This window comes from Echinops telfairi, unplaced genomic scaffold (assembly GCF_000313985.2).
Source record: "Echinops telfairi isolate 266 unplaced genomic scaffold, ASM31398v2 ScPeMD7_5;HRSCAF=22, whole genome shotgun sequence".
NCBI lineage: Eukaryota > Metazoa > Chordata > Mammalia > Afrosoricida > Tenrecidae > Echinops > Echinops telfairi.
Genome location: NW_022103901.1, coordinates 5,186,872 through 5,207,892, shown reverse-complemented (window position 1 = coordinate 5,207,892; position 21,021 = coordinate 5,186,872). Strand labels below are relative to the sequence as shown.

General features: G+C 52.4%; 1 protein-coding gene across 1 annotated transcript in view; it reads right to left on the bottom strand.

Annotated features, from left to right (window-relative positions):
• LOC101661820 (myosin-16) overlaps positions 1-20,809 on the bottom strand; it is a 59,415-nt gene extending 38,606 nt beyond the window's left edge. The window contains exons 1-14 of the mRNA XM_004705558.2: positions 20,600-20,809; positions 18,662-18,805; positions 18,217-18,373; positions 15,822-15,849; positions 15,461-15,557; positions 13,885-13,977; positions 12,271-12,334; positions 11,768-11,866; positions 9,462-9,565; positions 8,250-8,388; positions 7,172-7,440; positions 5,293-5,463; positions 2,939-3,118; positions 834-960 (exon numbers count right to left, since the gene is read on the bottom strand). Of these exons, the coding sequence (XP_004705615.1) occupies positions 834-960; positions 2,939-3,118; positions 5,293-5,463; positions 7,172-7,440; positions 8,250-8,388; positions 9,462-9,565; positions 11,768-11,866; positions 12,271-12,334; positions 13,885-13,977; positions 15,461-15,557; positions 15,822-15,849; positions 18,217-18,373; positions 18,662-18,805; positions 20,600-20,809 (1,882 nt within the window). The remainder of the gene's footprint in view (positions 1-833; positions 961-2,938; positions 3,119-5,292; positions 5,464-7,171; positions 7,441-8,249; positions 8,389-9,461; positions 9,566-11,767; positions 11,867-12,270; positions 12,335-13,884; positions 13,978-15,460; positions 15,558-15,821; positions 15,850-18,216; positions 18,374-18,661; positions 18,806-20,599) is intronic.
• Between the last annotated feature and the right edge of the window lie 212 nt (positions 20,810-21,021).

Genomic DNA, 21,021 nt, shown 5'->3' with positions numbered 1-21,021 from the left:
TGCTTCGTGTCCACCCACAAGCACCTTGGAAGAAAGGCACGGCGCTCCAATACCCACCATGTCTTATTTACATTATTTGTCCTCCCTTCAACCACACACACACACACACACACACACACACACACACACACACACACACACTGATTCAATGGCAGCTGGTGTACAAGCAATGCCCACTGAGCTGTATCTCCATGGAGAGTCTCCCCCTCAGCCAGCTCCTGTGGGCAGGAGGCAGGGGTCAGACACAGATCCCAGAGCAGAAAAGGCATTTTTGTGGTCACGTTTCCTCCATCTAGAGGTGATATAGACCCAGTGACCGATTCTGCTGTTGGAAGCTCCCGGGATGTATCAATAGCCCTGTATGACAGTATCCTCCATGGCCCACCTCCTCTAGCTACTCCACAGCCTTGTGGCCCGGGGGCTGAAAGCCCAGTCCTCTCTCTCCTCTCGCAACCAGGCATTTACTTCTTCCTGGCACTCCTAGAGCCTTGTTGGGGACGACTTTGTGGATGTCAGTTCACGTTATCTTAATTCCTTCTGGAACTAGGCAGGGCATGTATATGTACATGCAGATTCCCGCTGCTAGACCGGGCACTTCTGCAGGTTAGTTACTTTCCCCTAACATTTCCCACGGCAGTCCAACAGTCCCAGGTGCCTGCTGACATTGAGTAGAAAGAAGGGGAGTTGAATTTTGAGGCAGAAGCTCTGGAGAAGTGGTCTGCAGGGACCAATGCCCGCTCTGCTCTCAAGGATGAGCAAGGGTGGTTTTTCTTTCTTTCCATTTGGGCCACTCATGAGCACGGGCGGACTGGACACACTAGGGGCAGGCATACCTGGTGCCTCCTCTTCTTTGAAGAGAATGCCCAGGAGCCCCATGGACGATTTCTGGAACAAACCCACCACGGTCTCATTCAGGGGGTCTTTGTTCTTCTCCAGCCAGCCTGTGATGTTGTAGCCCACCTGGAGGGGAGCAGTCACAAGGGGTGAACGTCGGGACCTGACTTCCCCTTTCCAGTCTTACAGCTCTGCCTGCCCCTGCAGCTCTACTCTGCTCTGGCCTCCTTGGACTTGAGCCCCATCTCCTGTGGTTTCAATTTTTGTAAAAAATGTATTTATTTATTTTAATTCCTTTATTTAAAAATCATTGTTTTTCAGAAGTGTTCTTTTTTTTTAAATTTTATTTTTAAAAACCATTTTACTGGAGGCTCTTCCAGCTCTTACAACAATCCATACATCAATGGTATTAATCACATTAGTGCATATGTTGCCATCATCATTTTCAAAACATTTTCTTTCTAAGGTTTTAATTCTTATTGTGATGAATTTCTAGGTGTCCTAGGATATTCCTGAATCCCCGTCTCTGTCGGCAGGCTGTGCCGACACTACACCTGGCTCTTCTGGTCTGCACTTTTGTCTGGCCTACACGGGCCACCCCATCTCTGGGTGTGACTCAGCAAGCAGGCTCCTCTCGCATGGGCTGCGACCTGTCTGCATTTGCTGCATGCCTTAATTTGCTGATGCAGCTGACCCCCCTTGACCCCTAGATCTTCCTCTATGAAAGTATGCAGGCCTCCCAGGTGCTGCTCTGGCTGTAGGTGTCCAGCCTGTGGACTCCTGAGATACATAAGGGATTCTTTAAGGGGCATCTTCCTGTCTGGGCAAGGAGCCCACCACTCCGCTCACAACACTGTAGGCTGTTGCCCATCCAGAACTGGGGTCTACTTATGCCCAGGTAACTAACTGGGTAGCCACACCTTCCTGTTGCCCATTTTGTCATATGGAGGGACAAGAAGGGAGGAGCCAGTCAGGCCCTTCTCTCTCAGCACAGGGAGTGGAGGCAGGGAGTCGGCTGCTGACACCTCTGAGTGTCCCATCTCCTATGTGGAAAGCAGACATGTCACATCCCAGGACCTTATTTTAGAGAGCCGGGGGGTGGCGGGCATCTGGCCCTCGAAATCACCCATACCAGCTAACACCACACGCCTCACTAAAGAGAAGCAGCTCTAGCCCTCACATTAGGGGTGAGTCAACTAAAGGTTTGACCAGCATGGCCTATGACGAATGACGGTATAAATCTCCAAATGGCCCTTGGCAGATACAAGGTCCCCTACCCCTGGTTTAGGGCCTTCTTGGAAGTGGGGACCCCCATCTGATCTGTACTGTTCCACTGCTACAAACACAGAGCTCATTTCATTTCAGGGTCGGGAGGGGAGGGGTGGGGCAGAGTGGTGCGAAACTGCAATTAGGCCTGTCGTTTGCTCAGGGTATCAGGAAGATCCATCCTGTGAGTAACTGGTATTGCTATGGCTGAGAATGTCACACAGTCTTGGCCCCAGTGCCCAGATGCCCCAGTGGCTTTCTGCAGCTCTGGCCGTAGGCTATTGCATTCTGAAGCTAAACCCACAGACGACTAAACACATGTTGTAGAAACAGGGATGTACGTGTGCACGCCACTGTTGAAATTCCAAGGAAGACAGGCACCTCCCTTATCCATTATTCCATTAGAGCCCGAGTCTTTGTTGTACTGAATTTCCCTCTTCCTCAAGCCCTAAATATCTCACGAGTGAAAACAGTCATTCCACAGATGTCACCTTGTAGTTCTGGAGGCCACAAGCTGTTAGATAGCTGCATGCTTCCATCGGGGAATAATGAATGGGCTCATGCAATTGTCCCCCCTTTTATGCAAGGGATGTCACTTCTGGCCAGGGCTGGGGTTCAACTGTCAGTGGGGAAATGTGGCCCTGGAGGGCCAGGTCAGACAGCACAGACCACCAACCGCTCCCCAATAGCTCCCCTTAGCTGTGCCCTCAGTGGTATGGTCACGGTGCTAACTTGGAAGCAAGAAGTTTCTACAAACACCTGTCAGGATGAGTCTCGGTGGTAGCATTGGATAGACAGCAGTCGGTGGCCACAGAGGGCCATGAAGGTTGGTACTTACGGTGCCTGCATAGTGGACGAGCTCGAAGTGGGCCTCGGGCCCCTTGCCCTTGCCGCCTTTGGGTTTGAGGAAGTTGTTGGACTTGCCCAGGTGGTTGTCATACAAGGCCGCCTTGAATGTGGCATCCGTGGCTTTGGGGAAGACGCACTGTTCCTCCAAGATGGAGAAGATGCCCATGGGCTAGGAGGGAAGGGAGGGGAGGAGGGGTGACATCAGAGGAGGGTGCAGGACCCCAAAGAGACCTCGGAGTGTTGGCTTGGCTGCAGGGGTGCAGCACACACACTGGGTGGCCCAGATCTCTGTGAGGGGTGCCTGGCTCTGCTGCAAGTGCCGCAGCCCGCTGCACTTGGGAGGAGTTAGGCTTTGTCAAGTACCCCAGCTCCATCAGTCCTCAAAGGGAAGCTGAGGCCCGAGGGGCCCAAGAGTTTGCCTCGGGCCAATCCAAGATGAATTGTGGAGTTGCTGGCTCCCAGCCCCACAGGGAAGTCAGGTCTCTTCTTAGACCAAAAAGGGGAGTTTGTCAATGAAGTTAGGGACTCAGATACCCCCACTCGTGGAGGGTCTGAATTTGAAAAAGGAGACTTTTGGGAGAAGGTCGAGCTTAACCACAGAGGCCCATAAGGAGGTTCTAGGCTCCACTAACTGAACCAAAAAACTCAAATTCATGGCCATCGACTCAAGGCTGACCCATGGAGACCCGACAGGGCAGGGCAGAACAGTCGCTACTGTGCTTTATGGGAGTAGAAAGTCTCACTTTTTGTTCTGAGGAGCCGTTAGTGGTTTAAAACTGCTGATCTTGCAGTTAGCAATCCAACACATAACCATTATGCCAGGGCTCCTTGCTAACTGTGTGTGTATGTGTGCGCACATGCACTGAGGCATTGTGCACGTGGCTGGTTTGGGAGACTGTGTTCCCAGGGACAAGGGGAGAACCCTCAGTGTCCCCAAAGGGTGGCCCTCTTCTGCTTCCATGACCCATTCTCCTGTGACTGGCCCAAGGCCACCCCTTGGAGACAAGGTACACCCTTCCTTTCTTTTCGTTGTTAATTTTTCCTCTTGCGATAATTTCAGGCTGGCAAAAATGTTGCACAAATAGCACCGAGAATTCCCACATGCCCTTACCAGCTTCTCCAAATGTTAGCCACTCTCCTAGCCAACAGTCCCGGTGGGGTAGAGCTAGGCTGCTCGTCATCAGGTCAGCATTTTGAAACCACCAGCCACCCATGAAGAGTTACAGGGGCAGTTCTACCCTGTCCTATATGGTCACTAGGTGTCAGCCTCGACTCAGTGGTACTGAGTTTGGTTTTGGGTCTCCTAGCCACCACACAACAAGGACTGCCAGGAAACGAACATGGCCACAACACTACAAACAGACTTCGTTCACGTTTTCTCAGCTCTCCCACTAGTGGTCTCCTTCTACATCAAATCAGATACAGAGTCTTGAACTAGGCTGCCTGTGAAGCATTCCACAAGGCATGCGTATGAGCAAAACCATTGGATGACCTGCGTCTGTCACTCACAAGCTATGTGAGCATGGATAAGTGGCTTCCCTTCTCTGTGCCTCCGGATCCCCCAACTGTGAAATGGGTACAGGCTGCCCTGGGATTTCAGCCACCGCAGTAAGGAGACTTGTCACCCTAAAGTGAGCCACTTGGATGTTTTTGGTTCCCCCGTGCCGATAAAAGCTATGTTCTGTGTTTACTGGGGTCTTACATGCTACTGTGGCCTAGGGCGTGTGCAGTGTCAGCACGAGAAGGGGTGATGGGACACAGAGACACACACACTGCTGCGAACATGGTGCTGAGAGGCGTGCTCCATGCAGGGTGGCCACAGACATCTGATTGTGAAAAGTGTAATCCCTGGAAAGTGTGATCAAGTGAAGAAAATAAAACCAAAAACCAACCCACTGCCACCAACTAGATTCCATCTCACAGTGACCCTGTGGGACAGAGTAGAACTGCCTCTGGGGGCTTCTGAGATGGTGAATCTTTACAGACGCAGAGAGCTTCTCCTGTGGAGCGGCTGGTGGGTTCGATCCCCACTGGGCCACCGAGGAGGGAGGCGCAATCAAGAGCAGGGCATGCCTGTTCAATAAAGCGCCCCCCACCCCAATAAGGACGCATGTGACGGTTCACTGAGTGAAAGCAGACAAGCTCAGACAACAGTGGCTGCTGCAGTGGCGCTTGTCCCCATTTTACAGAAGGGACGCGAGGGGCAAGACCACAGGAGCTCGCCAGCCACGCTGCTAACTGCCTGGAGGCCAGATGTGGCTTGCCCCCACGGCTCCAGTGCAATCCGCCCCTAGGTGTGCCCAGCTCAGGGCCCCTCCCAGTCCCCCTGGAGAAGCAAGTTACCTTTTCCAGGAGGTCGATGCAGGCCTGCAGGTCAAGGCCAAAGTCGATGAAGACCCATTCGATGCCCTCGCGCTTGTACTCCTCCTGCTCCAGCACGAACATGTGGTGGTTGAAGAACTGCTGCAGCTTCTCGTTGGTGAAGTTGATGCACAGCTGCTCGAAGCTGTTGAACTGCGGGGGGAGGACAGAGGAGGACAGTCAGCACAGACGCGGGGCTCTTGGGAGAAGGGCCCTGCCAGGGAAGGCCCTCCTGTGCCATGTGCCTCCCTACCCACCCCTCAGTGCTCCCGAATCTGGCCTGGGAGAGGCCATTCTCTGGACCTTCCCCTTAAGCGCACCATGGGGACATGGAGTTGCTGGGACTCAGCACCAGGTGGCTAGCAGAAGTCCTTGTGGGAGGACTTCCAGGCCCATGGGGATGTGACTCAGGTGCTGTGAGCACCTGCCCCGGAGTCTGACTTCTGTCTGTCATCGTCACTGGGTGGCAATGTCTCTCTCCCTCTAGTTTTTCTCGTCCTCGTTGGAAGGATAAAGAGCTTCGAGACGTATGACAAGCCTTTATCATTTTGATTTTAAACTCAGAGGAAACATTCCCCCAATGACCCTCCAAGCTGAGGCCTCTGGTGTCAGTGAGTGAGAGGGGAGGTGTGGCTGCAACCACTTTGGTGGCCGGCGTGGGCGTGTGCTGTGTTCCCGGCCCTGTGCTGCGTATGCCTCTAGATCTGGGCAAGAATGGTTATTGCCCCCACTTACAGACAGGGAAATGGAGGCACTCAGCCTGGAAGGAGCCGAGCTGAAATGCCAAGCCTGGCTGTCTATTCCACTACCTGGGGCTGTGGGCTTGAGGCTGCTCTTCTTCTACCCCTGCCTCACCCCTGCCCAGGACCCAAGGGGTTATAGTCTGGGAACTTCCTCTGAAGCTCCTTCTACCTGAGAAAGGAACCGACCCAATTGTCTGCAGTGCCAACTCCATCGTGGAGAGCCCGAAAGAAAAGAGGCTTTTGGGAAACATCTGCCTGTGGCTAGCGCACAGGTGGCCGAACAGCTCAGTGGAGCTGAACGTACCTTTAAAGAGCCTCTCTTTCAGACTGTTCGTTGACAGGTGTGTCAACTGAGGTTCTGAGAAGGGCAGCCACTTCACAGAGACTACAAGCCCGTTGATAACCAGCCCGTGTCCAGAACCAGGCCTCCCCACCTCCTACTCACGGCTTTTGCCAAAGTCCAAACTCCCGACTCACTGCCCTCGAGTCAATTCCGACTCACAGCGACCCTCCCAGGCTCATCTCCAAGAAGTGCCCCCGCCGGTGTCCGGACTATAAATCTTTACAAGAGTAGAAAGTCGCATCTTTCTCTCGGTCGGTTGGCAAATTACAAAGGTAAACTCTTCCTGACCCACCACCAGTCTTATGATGAGATCTGAGACTTATTTTTATGGGCAAGAAGGGAGAGGTCACCTAGGTTATACTAGCAAACCAGTTTTCTCTAACACAAATGAAGAACCCCTCAACGTTCATATGTGTAGTGTGCGCCAATTTCCATGGTGTAAGTACTCACACCTCGGCCAATTGCAAGCTATCCACACTGCACCCACTGTCTCACCATCCTGAAAATCTGACAAGCAGTTCCTGTGAGCTTGTGCTCTAGCCTGGCTCCAGCAACACCACTGGTTTCCTCCACTGGTTTCCACCATCATTCCTAAGCCGCTGCCCTCAGCAAGGAAACTGGGTCTTCTGGACTCCCAAAGTCAGAGACCTAGAGACAAGCTGTGGTCGGCCTGCCACGGGTCTGAAGTGAGATGCAGGAACACCGTGCTGAAAAGTAGTTTTCAAAGGGAGAACGGCCTCCCAGAGGCAGAGACCACAGCTGAGAATGGGCTCACCTCGAAGATCTCGAAGCCGGCGATGTCCAGCACCCCGATGAAGAACTGTCTCTGCATCTTGGTGTCCAGGGTCTTGTTGATCCTGACCACCAGCCACTTGAACATCTTGTCGTAGACGGCCTTGCCCAGGGCCCCGATGGAGTTGTTGCACTGCTCCATGTTCTGGCCCTTCTGCACAAACTCGTTGCCCACTTTGACCCGGGGCCGGGTGATGCCCTTCTGGAGTTCCCCGGAATTGAGACCCATGAGATGGGCGACTTTGTCAGCCACTGAGCAGGGAGGGGGAAGAGCAGATGGGGGACAGGGAGATGGCGTCACCCAGGAGGGACCCCCCCCCACACCATCTGTTATAGTTAAGGGGTGGTGAGGAGGAGGCTGGAGGACACCCATTTTTGCCAACGAGGAAATGGGGTTCTGAGGTGGTTTCCATGCTCGCTCAAGGCCAGGGTGTAGAAACTGTTATGGATGGAGGTATGTCCCTCCCAAAACATACTGTGAGGTCCTAACTCCTGTACCTGAGAGTGTGACCTTATTTGGGAATAAGGTTTTTCTTTTGTTATGAGTTAAGTCAGAGGAGATTATTATACTGGGGTAGGATGGGCCCTAATTCTGATCCCTCCTGAATGATGTTTTACAAGAGAGAAAACAAAGGGAAAAATTCTGATGCCAACCCACAGCAACCCTACAGGACAGGGTAGACCTGCCCCTGTGGGTTTCTGAGATTATAAATCTTTACAGGAACCCAGTCTTTCTTCCACGGTATGCCTCGTGGCTTTGAACTGCTGACCTTGAAGATAGCAGCCTAATGCATAACCACTGCAGACTTCCGTTTTTTAAAGCCACCTATTTTGCAGCATTTTGTCATGGCCGCTCTTAGAGACTAATTCGGAAACCAAAATCATGTCTGTGTCATCACCATCTCAGTGAGTACTGCTGTCTGCACAGCCACAGAGCGCCCTTGGTGTACAGCTCCCCGTCAGCCTGAGAACACACGGCGCTTCGCTGGGATGTGCACAGACACCGAGAGCCTGGGGCAGCCCTGTTGGCGGCTGCCTCCCCTCTGAGCAGCCAGACCTACCCTCGGTGGTGTCCACTTCTGCCTGCTCCTCTCGGGGCTTCTGCTTGAACTTCATGTTCCCGAAGTGCATGATGCCCCCAGTCAGCTTATAGACGCCAATCTTCTCTTCAGCGGTGAACCCCAGCACGTCAAAAGCGACCTTGGAGGCAATGGGGAAGACAGGGACAGTGAAAGACTCCTGGCTGCTGGTCCACAGAGCAGAGGTCATGGCTGCCACTCAGGGCATGGACTCCAGAGCTCACCCCACCCCACCCCACCCCAGTCCCACCCTGAGCAGGGGAGGCTTGCTTTTCACCATGGAGTCCAACCCAGATGCTCCGCAAAATATCCATGTTATTTACGAAAATATTCTGCAGAAGAGGGTGGTCACAAGGCACAGTGGTGTTGGGCTGCCAACCACAAGGTTGGTGGTGCGAACCCACAGGCTGCTCCGTGGGTGAAAGATGAGGCTTTGTGTTCCTGGAAGGAGTTGCAGCCTCAGACACTCACAGAGGCAGTTCTACTCTGTCCTGCAGGGGCCCCGTGAGTCCGAATCGACTCGACGGCCATGAGAAGGACAAGGGTCAAATGAAAATGGTGTGTCAAGTTTCGACCTGTGTTTCTAAGGCGTGCTGAAAGGGGCTGGAGGGAGAGGTGGGTGTCACAGATGATTCAGGAATCAAGTCTGTTGTCAAAGAAGAGACAATGGCCTAGAGGAGTAGATCTAGGTCTGAAGGGCTCCGTGCTGTCAGAGAAGGGACAGGGTGGCCCTGGATGCTGAGGAGCCTGGAGGGCCACTTCTAACTGGGGTGGGAGGATGAGCATCATGTGGAGCCCCTGCTCATGACAATGGGCTTGGGATAAACAGCACCTCAGCCATCCTTCGGTCACATCATCAGGCAGGACCAGGATCTGGGAAAAGACATCATTCTTGGTGAAGTGGGAGGCCAGCAGAAAAAGAGGAAGACCTTGGATTTGCCCAGTGGCTGCAACCATGGGCTCAAACAGCAGTGAATGTGACCATGGTGCTGGGTCAGTGCTTCATTCTCTCGTACTTGGGGTTGCTATGAACCAGAACCAACCCTGCGGCACCTAACCACCACCACCACAGCCCCAGAGAGCTCCGAGGAAGAATCCAGGATGCTCTGAGGGGACGCCAAAGCTGAGGGCTATGGCCCAGGGCCATCACCTTCCCATCACTGGCCGCCACTTCCCCCCAACCCCACCACTTACGTCTGTGATCTGCAGCTCCTCCCCATCGTCCATGTTATCCACCACGGTGACGCCCTGGCTCACCCAGTTGTACTGCTTGGGGTTGGGGACCAGCAGCAGACTCTCTGCCAAGAGAAGATGAACAGTATAGCAGCCTAGGTATAGGTGGGCCGTCACTCCTTCCTTGTTACCAGCACCTGTAAGTGACTGTCTGGTGCCAGGCATTAGAGTGGGGTGCATGGGGTTACAGGGGCAAAGGCAACCGGAAATGGGACTTGGAGTAGCAGTGGGACTCAGACGCGGTCACATGAGGAACAAGAGGGGCAAGAAGACCCCAACAACTGGGCAGTGCTCTCTGTCACTTGGCCCAGTAGCTGGCATCTTGTAGGCACCCAGTAGGATATTTCTGGAATGCATGAATTCTTATCTCCCATGAAAGGCAAGACAGTCACTCACACTTGGCCCCCACAGGAGTGTTGTCCCTTTGCACAAGGAACCACACATGCTGACAGCTCTTGAGATGGGTGGCTTTGTTGGCCTTTCTGTTGACTTGTTTTTTCCACTTTTGAAAGAGTCAAGGGCACAAAACATATCCTCCCCTCCACTCATCTCTCTGATAAGACTCACCGCCCATGATAAATGGAAAAAAGATGGAAATTGTCAAGGATTTTGTCTGGCTCGGACCCACAAGCAATACCCATGGAAGCAGCAGCGGAGATCAACCGAAGGATTGCATTGGGTAAATCTGCAGCACGAGGCCTCTTTAAAATGTTGAAAAGCAAGGATGTTACTTTGAGGACTAAGGTGTGCCTGACTCAAGCTATGGTATTCTCAATCACCTCACAGGCATGTGAAAGTTGGACACTGAATAAGGAAGACAGAAGGAAAATCCATGCTTGTGATTTATGGTGTTGAAGAAGGCTATTGAAAGTAGCATAGACTGCCAAAAGAACAAACAAATTGGTTTTGGAAGAAGAGCAGCCCCAGTGCTCCTTAGAGGCAAGGATGGCCTCTGAGCCGGTGTCTCAAACACTTGGACATGTTGTCAGGACAGACCCCGGAGAAGGACCTCGGGCTTGGTAGAGTGGCAGCGAGAAAGAGGAAGGGCCTCTACAAGATCAATGGCTGCAGCAACGGGCTCCAACCTGAGAAGGATCATGGGACTGGCGCAGGGCCGGTGGTGCTACCTTCTGCTGTACATGGGGTTGCTGGGGGTCGGAGATGACTTAATGGCACCTAACAACACCCCCCACCACAGACATCCCCCCCGGCCCCTCAGAGGGCAGACCGGGCAGTCTGCGTCGTGTACATCAGTTCTACAGTGCACACCTGGGCCACCATGGGTCAGAATCCACTAGAGGACAATTGAGAGCAACAACAGAGTCAAGAAGGAAGATGGTGGCCACTGTGTTGTGGTTTCAGGGAGGCCACAGGCCTTGGCGGGGAGTGTGGTGACCAGGAGAGCCCATGTGCCTGACTAATGAGCAAGCTGTTCTGGTCAATATCACGGAGGAGGCCACACGCAGAGAAATCAGATTTTCTGCTACTCCTAAACACAGAAGCAAGAAACCTGAATTTGTACGTGAAGTTCCCCCATTTCAGAAGGTCACCCCTGAATCAGCCAGCACCCTGTGTCCAACCAAAGGAAGCCCAGGGGTCCAGGATCCCAGGGCCCAGTCTTGGGCTGGGTTAGGAGGTATGTGGACGGAGTCTTTCTTCCTCTTCCTGTTTCCTATCTCGGGCAGCTCTGCCATGGACAGTGGGGCATGGTGGACCCTGCACAAGGGCACCCAGTGGAGCGGCCGTGTGCATGTGGCTGGTCGATCTGGGCACCCCGTGGCACTGTGTCTACTCAGGGGAGAGCCTGGTGCTACTTCACAGGCAAGAACGGTAGTCCTGGTGGTGCAGATGGTTAAGTGCCAGAGGTTGGTGGTTGGGGCTTACACGGTGACCCTGTGGAGAAAGACCTAGGAAGCGACTTTCATAAAGTGCACAGCCGAGGTCACCTGGGAGGCAGTGCTACTCTGTCCTGACAGCTGTGAGTCAACATCCACCTGCCAGCACTGGCAGAGCTACTTGTGGTGGTAGACTGGCCTCAGCTGCCCCCTGAGCATCAGGCCCAGGGACCACGGGCCTGCCACGCCCACATCCCTTCATGAGCCACAGGTGCCTCTAATCCCCTCCCAAAGTCCAGTCTGTGCAGTGGCCAGCAATGGTGTTCCGCCTCACAAGAGAAAGCTTATCGCCCTCGGGGTTCCCAGAGACCCTCCTCCTCTTTGGGGACCAGTGAGCCAAGGGGCAGGGCGGGTGGGCGCAAAGGTGGTTACCGATGAGCTCCGGCTTCTTGTTTGAGAGAATCTGGTAGAAGATGTGGTAGCCCCGCTCAGCTGACTGCTGTGAGATGACCCGAGATTTCTCTAAGAGGTCTGCGAGAGAACAAGCAGAGATGCCCCTGAATGTAGTCCAGCCCAGCCCCTGCCCCCCGCCCCGCCTGAGTGCAGGGCACCACCAGCCATGGAGGGCCCCTTCCTTCCACCCTGGGAGGGGGAAGTGGTGAGGAGCAGGCCTGTGTACAGAGGACCCTGCGTTTGGTTTAATCCCCCTCCCATGGCCCTTGGGTACCGTGGTGACTCTCTTTCATTGTGAATCGGGTGGGGTTTATATTTTCAGCAACTCAAAAAACGTATCAAACCTCACAATAACTGGCCCTGACATGCTTAATGCCCTTTGAACAAGGGACCCTGCATTTTCTTATGGCTGGTGCACCGGCATGATGTCGCTGGTCCTGCCGGGACGACTTCTCCCCAAGCACCCAAGCACCCTGACTTACAGCTCTCGATGTCAGCTCCAGCTAGTTTGCCAGTGGTCCCAAAGTGGATCCGGATGAACTTGCCCTGCGCGCAGAAGAGGGTGTGAGCGGGGTCTAGGGTCACTTTAGAGCAAGCGCTCTGTGGCTAGCTTTTGCTGTGCCTTTTGCTCACGGGCAGCAGCCCCTGGATTCTGAGGAGGCGAGTGGGGATAGCTCTGGGCCAACTATAGCTGGGGGTGAACCATGCATGAATTTCCCAGACACGGTGGCGGACAGGCCTCAGAACTAAACCTAGAGTCAGTGCAGTCACCTGTAGATTCGGGGCATTTTTCGGAGAGAACCACGCTCAGTAGGCGGCTGGGACCCTTTGGAATCTGGAGTAGCGATGAGGCATTGTGGGGATTCTGGCAGACCAGCCAAGCTGGGGTGGGGTGGGGTCGCCTTAGAAAGAAATGTTCCGTTTCTCTCCCTTGGAATCAAGAACCTCAGTGCCATGGTCAAACACTTAGCTGCTGAGGGCAAGGTCGGTGGTTCAAACCTAACACATTGAAAAAGCTCACTGACTGCCATCAAGCCACTTTTGACTCATAGCCACTCTACAGGACTTAGTAGAACTGCCCCTGGGAGTTTCCGAGAGACTGATACTCTTTAAGTGCATAGAAAGCCTCATCTTTCTTCCAAGGAGCAGCTGGTGGTTTCGAACTGCTGAACTTGCGTTTGACAGCCCAATGCAATTCAAAACCACCAACTGCTCTTGGAGACTGTTGGATGCGGTGGCGCCCCACGCCACCCCAGCTTGGCTGACCTGCCAGAATCCCCACAATGTCTCTTCCCTACTCCAAATTCCTGGTTCAAACCTAGCAGCTGCTAAACAAGAGAAACGACCTCGAAGCACCGTGGGGCTACTCTACTTTGTCCCCGCGAGTCCTGTTCAACTTGATGACATACCACACAACAACGTATCTCCACCTGCTGGCCTTAGGTGGGGAGAAATAGTTAATGTGCAAGGCTGCTGACCAAAAGGTTGGTGGTTCAAATCCACCTAAAGCTGCCTCAAGAGAAAGGCCTGGCGATATAGTTCTGAGAGCCCTGTGGTCAGCAGTTCTACTCTAGCACACATGTGATTGACTGGACCACAGCTGGCTCATGTCTTTCTCTCACCTGAGCCTGGACCTGTGTGCCCTCAGCTCGGTGCCCCCTCTGCCCACCTGTGTCTCCTTTCCACCATCCTCCAGACCCCCTTGTCAACTGGCTGCGTTCCACCCACGGGGTGTCTGGCAGGAGACTGGGGCAGAACAGAGTCCTCTGGGACTCCCATTTCAGCACTGTCTCTGCCTCTGCTCCTTGAAGTGGCCTGGGCTTCTTGAGGTTGTAAATCTCTTGACTCCTCCACACCTCCTGTTGGACAGCTCCACCCCACCATCCCCTTCATCACTGGCTCTCTGAGCTAAAGCCCCTCTGTGTAAACACTGCCATGCAGGCCCTCCAGACCCTGGCTGGTCCTCTTTAGAGCTCTCTGGGGAGGAGACACCAGGACTTTGCTCTTTGTCTCCGAGTGTTTGGATCAGCCTCAGGCTCCTGTCTCTGAATCGGGTTAGAGAGGTAGGGCCAGCTGCCTCGGTGGCTCACACTTACGAAGCGGGAAGAGTTGTTGTTCCTGGTGGTCTTGGCGTTCCCAAAGGCCTCCAGCACAGGGTTGGCCTGGATGATTTGATCCTCCAGGGACCCCTGACCCGGAAAGAAATACAAAGTGCAGTGAGCCGTCAAACATGGCCTCTCCACCAGGAAACCTAGCAGGAGAAGAGCCTGGGGGGATGGCCATCTGGGGAGGGGGGCTGTTGCCTAACTATGTCTATCCCTCTGGGGCTCCCCAGCATCAGGGGGGAGCTGGGGACACTGGCAGACCCTTAACCTTGCCTTTTCTATGAATCATGGGACTGAGTGGGGCAAACTGATGAAGATCAGCTTTTACCATATTATTGGGCTAAAATACGTCCAACACTAAGAAAGAAAGGAGAGAGTCTGGGTTGCCAACAGGAAGAATCGCATCCAGTGTGTGTGCGCTTGTGTGTTTGCGGAGGGGGGACTGTGGAATTGGAGAGGGTTTACTGTGTATGTTTTCACCACACACACAACTCTACGTGTGTGTAAAAACATGTATCATTCACTGTCATGGAGCTGCTGCTGACTCGTACCAACCTTGTAGGACATTGTAGAACGGCCCCTGTGGGTTTCTGAGGCTCTAAAATCTTTACAGGAGCAGACAGCCTCATCTTTCTCCTGAGGAGCGGCTGGTGGGTTTGCACCACTGACCTTGCACTTAGCAGCCCAATGGGTAACTCACCAACGATCTTTAAATTATCTATCTATCTATCCACCCACCCACCCACCTCTCTCTCTCTCTCTCTCTCATCAAACACCAAACTCACTACCATTGAGTCAATCTGTCTCATGGCAACCCTATAGGAAAGGGTCAAACTGCCCCTGTAGGTTTCTGAGAGAGCAACTCTTTACAGGAGTAGAAAGTCTCATCTTTCCCCCATACAGCGACAGGTGGTTTTGGACAGCTAATCTCCCGGTTAGCAGCCCAAGGCGTAACGACTATGCCCCCAGATCTCACAGATATCTGCCCTCGATATGTATGTGTATGTGCATGTATGTACTTGACCTTTTCGTTATTTCTGGGTGTGCAGGTCCATGTCATGGACCATATTCCACTATGTTGAACAACTATACCCTCTATTTCCTAAGTAGTTTCATTCCCCTGCACAGAGGCCCTGTGCCCAGCCTCAGCCTCACTCCTCAGTCTTTGTCACTTCCCTTTGCTGTGGGCGGACCCTGAGCCTCCCCCTGGTCCTCTCTGGTCTTCCCCAGAAGCCCCGTTTTCTCTGGTCCCTTTCTGGGTGCAGCAGGCCCCGGCTCATGCTTGTTGTCAGGGGCCAGGAAAGTTCGTGTCAGCCGAAGTAGCTTGTGGGCAGCCCTTCTAAGAGCAGATGCAGCCGGGGGAAGAGCAACGTCTGCCTGGCCACCTTCTCCCTGTGTGGCCCCACCGGAGCCACGACTCTAAGCCTCTATTTCACCATCAGTGACGTGGGCCTAACTCAGAGAGTGGATCGAGCAACCTCTGCTGGGCGAGCCTGACTACAGGAGAGAGCTGGGAAGGGATGCGAGCGGGCGGGCTCAAGACTCAGGTGTACCCAGCTGCCCGTACCTTCCCATCGGAGGACTGCTTGCCAGTTCCTCCAATGTTGGCAAAGTACTGGATGACCTTCTTCGTGTTCTCCGTCTTGCCAGCACCAGATTCTCCACTGCAGGTGGAAACAAGGCACAGACATGAGGCAGAAAGGCACGCCCTGCACACTGCCATGTCCTCCCCTCCGCCCCCCACCTGGACAGCAGGCAGGTGGCAGAGCTTGGGGACCTGGAGCTCCCCACCATCATTTGCTTGTCCTGCAAAGACCGCTTGCCGCCTGCAGGGCTCCCACCAAGCACTGCCAATTAATTACAAGAAGGCTTAATTACAGCATGAGACACCACCCTAATTATATGTATATAGACAGAGAGACACTTACGTGATTAGCATAGACTGATTTTCACGGTCTGTTGGGAAGGAGGGAGGAAAGGAAGAGGTAATTAGGAAGCATTTATAAACCAGGCATTGAGGACACCCCCGCCAAGCAGCACGCCCCGCCTGCATCCCACCCGCTGGTGTACTCAGAAGCCGAAAAGTGAGATCCTGGGAGACCCCAGGCCATGCCCCATCACTGCAGTAGGTACATCCCTTCCTATCAGCCTAGTCTCTGAATCATAAAGCTACCTGTCATCCACACAGTGGTGGGAAAGAAGAATAAAGACCATGTGACCCAGCGATTTTACTCCTAGGTGTCTACCCAAGAGACTTGAAGCAGAAACACTCAGATACATGTTCTTTGCAGCCTTATTCACAATAGCCAAAAGGTGGAAACAACCCAACTATCCATCATCAAAAGAATAGATCAACACAATCACACACACAAAAACGAGGAGGCTTCAAAAGGTTTGTGGAAAAATAGGAATTAAGAGATGATTATGGGATTTTTCCCATGAACTTTTTGAAGCTCCCTCGTGGTGTGTGTGTGTGTGTGTGTGTGTGTGTGTGTGTGTGTACAGTCGTCTCTTGGTAACTGTGAAGGATGGATGCTGGAACCTAGGAGATATCAAGACCTGAGGATACTCAAGTCTCATATTTATAATGGCTCAGTATTTTCATATAGCTCATGTACAGCCTCCCGTATATGTTAAATCATCTCTAGGTTACTTCTTATGCCTAATACAATGTAAATGCTATGAAAATGGCACTTTGCACTCCCTCCTAGCCATTGAGGATTTACTCTGACCACTTGATTGCTTTTAAGAATATATTTTGTATCTGAAGTTGGCTGAATCCACTAATGCAGCACCCATGGTGACAGAGGGCTGGCTTGATCTGGGTGTGTGATCTATCTTTGCACATATCAGCCTATTCTGTCTTTATCATTCATCGACTCTCATGATTGGATGTTCCACATTTACGACAAGAGTGTAACGAATGCCGAGGTGGGACGTGAGGGTAGCGCTGGCTGTGGTGGTTAAGGCTGTGTGTCAACTTGGCTGGTGCATGATTCTCAGTGATTTGGCCATTATGTCATGACGTAATCATTCTCTAGGCTGTGATCTGATGTGGTCATCCTCTACTTTTGCACAATATATATTTTTAGCATAACAACCTGGTCTTTGGAACCTAAGTGTGTTGATAAATGAGAAGGGATGGGGTAATATGAATATGTTAATGATATTTAGCCATAAAGAGAAATAAAGTTCTGGTACATGCTACGACATGAATGGAGCTTGAAAACATTATGCTAGGGGAAATAAGCCAGGCACAAAAGGACACATTTGTATGGTCCCACTTTTATGAAAAACTTAGAACAGGCAAAGACTCAGGGACGGGAGGTAGATAAGAGGTTACCTGGGACTGAGGCAGGAAGGGTCAAACCAAACCAAACTCACTGCCATTGAGTCAATTCTGCCTCACAGGCTCTGTAGGGCAGAGTAGAACTGCCTCCGTGGGATTCTGGGGCTATAAGTCTTTACAGGAACAAAAAGCCACATCTTTCTCCTGTGGAGTGGCTAATGGGTTCAAACTACTGACCTTGTGGTTAGGAACCCATTGCAGAATCCCCTATGCCACCAGGGCTCCTTCAAGCAGCAGTTCTCAACCTGTGGGTCACGACCTCTTTGGGGATCGAAAGACCCTTTCACAGGGGTTGCCCGGTTCATAGCAGTAGCAAAATGTCAGTTATGAAGTAGCAATGAAAATAATTTGATGGTTGGGGGTCACCAGCACATGAGGAACTGTATGAAAGGATCGCAGCATCAGGAAGGTTGAGAACCACTGCCTCAGATGGAGTGGCAATGGGGTGTTATTACTTCATGGGCACACATATTTTCTGTTTGGCATGAAGAAACAGTTCTGGAAATAATGGTGGCGATTGTTGCGCATTATGAATGCAAACGATATAACTGAAATCTATACTGAAAATGATTAAAATGGGAAGTTTTGTTACATATACTTCACTACACATTTAAAAAAAATCATGTAATAGGGGCCACGTTAGCAGGCAGCAGACTTCTAGACGAGTTGGTTAAAAGTGCTGATTTGAGTTCTGGGCCAATGACTCAACTCTCCTTTCCAGGTCTTTGAGAAGCTGAAATGAAGTAGGGCATGAGGTAGGGCTAGAGCTGAGCAGGGGTTCAACACACTCTTCAAACGCTAGGACCTTGTACTATCTACTGCTACTGCTCACTAATTATCCAAGAACTTCAGCTGGTGGCTCAAGGTGAGGGGCGGGCTTGAGTATGGAGAGTTCTAAGGTGTTTGGAGATAGAATGACAAAGGAACCTCTGTCATCATCCATATCCACCCTGGTAGACCCCTGCCCCACGTACCCATGAGCATGTCATGGTAGGCGTTGTCAGAGATGGAGAAGAGGTGGGGTGGCATCTCTGTGCGCTTCTTGCCCTTGTACATGTTGGCCACCCGGGCTCCGTAGATGGGCAGCCACCTGTAGGGGTTGACCGTCACGCAGAACAAGCCCGAGTAGGTCTGGAGGGAAGGAAGGAGATGGTTAGCTGGTCCTTCCTCTTGGGCCAGCAAAAGGTCTCTCACACCCCATGGAGATTGTATCACCACAGAACTGCTGGAAGCTTGGGGTAAAAGTTCTAACTTGTTAAAAACGTGGTCCCTGGGGCCTTTCTGAAGCATACCTTCTCAGGTGATGGGGGCGAGTCAACCAGCTCCCCCTCCCATTGGGATGGAAGCAGAAGATCTGTGCCGCTCCTGCTTTCCCACCCCCCACCCCCTGCCCCACCTTTTCACCGAGGGAGCACTCACATAGATCCTCATGTTGGTGTAGCGCTGCCGTAGGTTGTTCAGAACACTGGCCTCATTCAAGAAGGTCATGTCCGCCATGTCGTTGGCCTGGTAGAATTTGGGCGGGTTCATTTGCTGAATGTCGTCCTTCTTCATGGTGAGTGTCTGGAGGGTCAAGACACGGTAGCACACCGTGAGGAATGACAAGTAGGTAATGGTGGTGCTCAGGCACACGGTGCCACACCCTGTCTGATGTCCTGGAAGGAGCCCAGAGGTCCAGTGGGCCCAGTTCCTGGTCTGTCTATGTTCGCTGTGTGACTTGGGATGTAAAGAGGTGTCTGCAGTCACGTGGCCCTTGACTGCCTCCCCTCAGAGGCAGTGGTCCCAATTGTCTCCTTGGCCAACTGCTGGGAAAATGGGCCAAAGACCCCTAAGTGTGATCATGTAGAAACATTTTGTGACAGCACCTACCTTCATACACCTGGTCCCTGCCTTTCCCAGCCAAATCTGTTCTGGAAGCTGATCAGAGCGTGCCCTTTGTGCCTAGGAACCCCTTGTAGGCATGCACCTTTTGGTTCGCTGCCTTGGGAGCAAGAGGTGGTTTTAAAAGACCTTGAACTCTTCCATTTTACTTTTTTCTAAAGACATTCCTCTGGTCCCACAAAGCCACCTTGAGGGATAAAATCAAAACCAAGCAAAGATTCAAGAAAAAAAAAAACAAACGAAAACAAAACAGCACAACGACTGTTCGGTAAAAGCTGTCTCCAAAACACACCCATTTCCATGGAATCAATTATGTCTCATGATGACCCTACAGGACAGAGTAGACTCAATTCTGTCTCATCATGACCCTACAGGACAGAGTAGAATTGCTAACCCTTTGGATTCCCAAGACTTTGAAGTTTTGCAGGAACAGACAACCTCATCTTTCTGGGAAGATCAGCCCTAATTTCTAGCATTTGCCAATTTCCACGGTGTAAAGACAATCAGGGCGTGTTATCCATGAGTTAGATCTTGGCAAAGTTGCTCCTTTGCTAAGAAGATCCACGGACATTTCACATTCACTTGCGGACAGCACGGGGCCATAGAGAGGCAAAAACATCCCTGCTGACGGTGGAGAAGGTTGAGTCAGTCTGTGCGTGGAATTCACAGAACATAACCCAACCTCCCTAAAAAACCCAAACCAGTCTTCCTCATGAAGACCCCACGTCTATCAGAGTAGAACTCTGCTCTGTGGAGCTACTGGTGGCTGTGAACTTTGAGAAGCAGGTTTCCAGGCCTTTCTTCCGAGGCGCCTCTGGGCGGATTGTACTCAGTAGTGGAGCTGCCAACCGTTTGCGCCAGCCGGGGATAGAAGGACGTAAAGATCTGGAATGGAATGTGCTTCCACCACGGCTGATATCAAGCTACCCAAGGAGAAACAACCAGCTACCAAGTGTCGGAGGACTTCGCGTGGGACTCTCCCATGCCAGGAGAAGCCACACGGAGAGTCACCATCAGTGGCTCATGCACATGGAGAACGTGCCCAGGTAGGCCAGGTGTTCTGGGCCCTGACTTGCAGTTCCCATGCCATCCTGGGTCATGGGACATAGAGTGAGACTGCTGGTGGATGATGGGATGCCCGGCTCACTCTTAGGAAGTCAATTCCATGTGAGCGCTCTGGGATTTCCATACTAATTCCTTCTACATGAGCTCTGCGGTGGGCTTTAGCAAGTGCTTCCTACAGCCTCTCTTGTTGGCGTCTCTACTGGGAAAGGACAAAGCTCAGAGAAGGGGAATGTCTTGCTCGAGCGTAGATGAGTCTGGTCTTGAACCCACTGCATGTGACACTTCCTCAGACACATCTGCGCTTGTGACTGTCCTGCCCCTTGAGCAGGCTGCCCCATCAAGGTTGGGTACCTGCCACTCCCCAAAGCTCCATCCATCTCATCCTGGAGCCCCCCTCCCCCCCCCACTCACCTGGTTGGTGACCGTCTTCACTGTGACCTGGTCACCCTGTTCAGACTGGATCTCCCCAGCAATGAAGCCCTCCTTCTCGTCTTTGACCCAGCAGGACCTCTTGATGTCGTAGGGCTTGTTCATGGCTTCGATCCTCTCCTTCTCGGGAGGAGCCAGGAAAGGCATGGGGTCCACATCGTCCGTACACTCCCCTTTGTACCCACCAGGCATGGTGACTTGGCTGAGGACAGAGCAGGTAGGAACGGGGCAGGAACCAGGACTTCCCTTGGTGCTGTAGGGGGAAGTAAAGATGAGCTGCTGAGGTTAGGGGCAGGCTGGAGCAAGTTTCCCAAAGGAAACAGGGGTTGCATCTCTCATGTTACTTTAGATGTCTTGATGTTTTTAGGTCTTAATAGTTAAGAATAAGAAATAAGTTAATAACT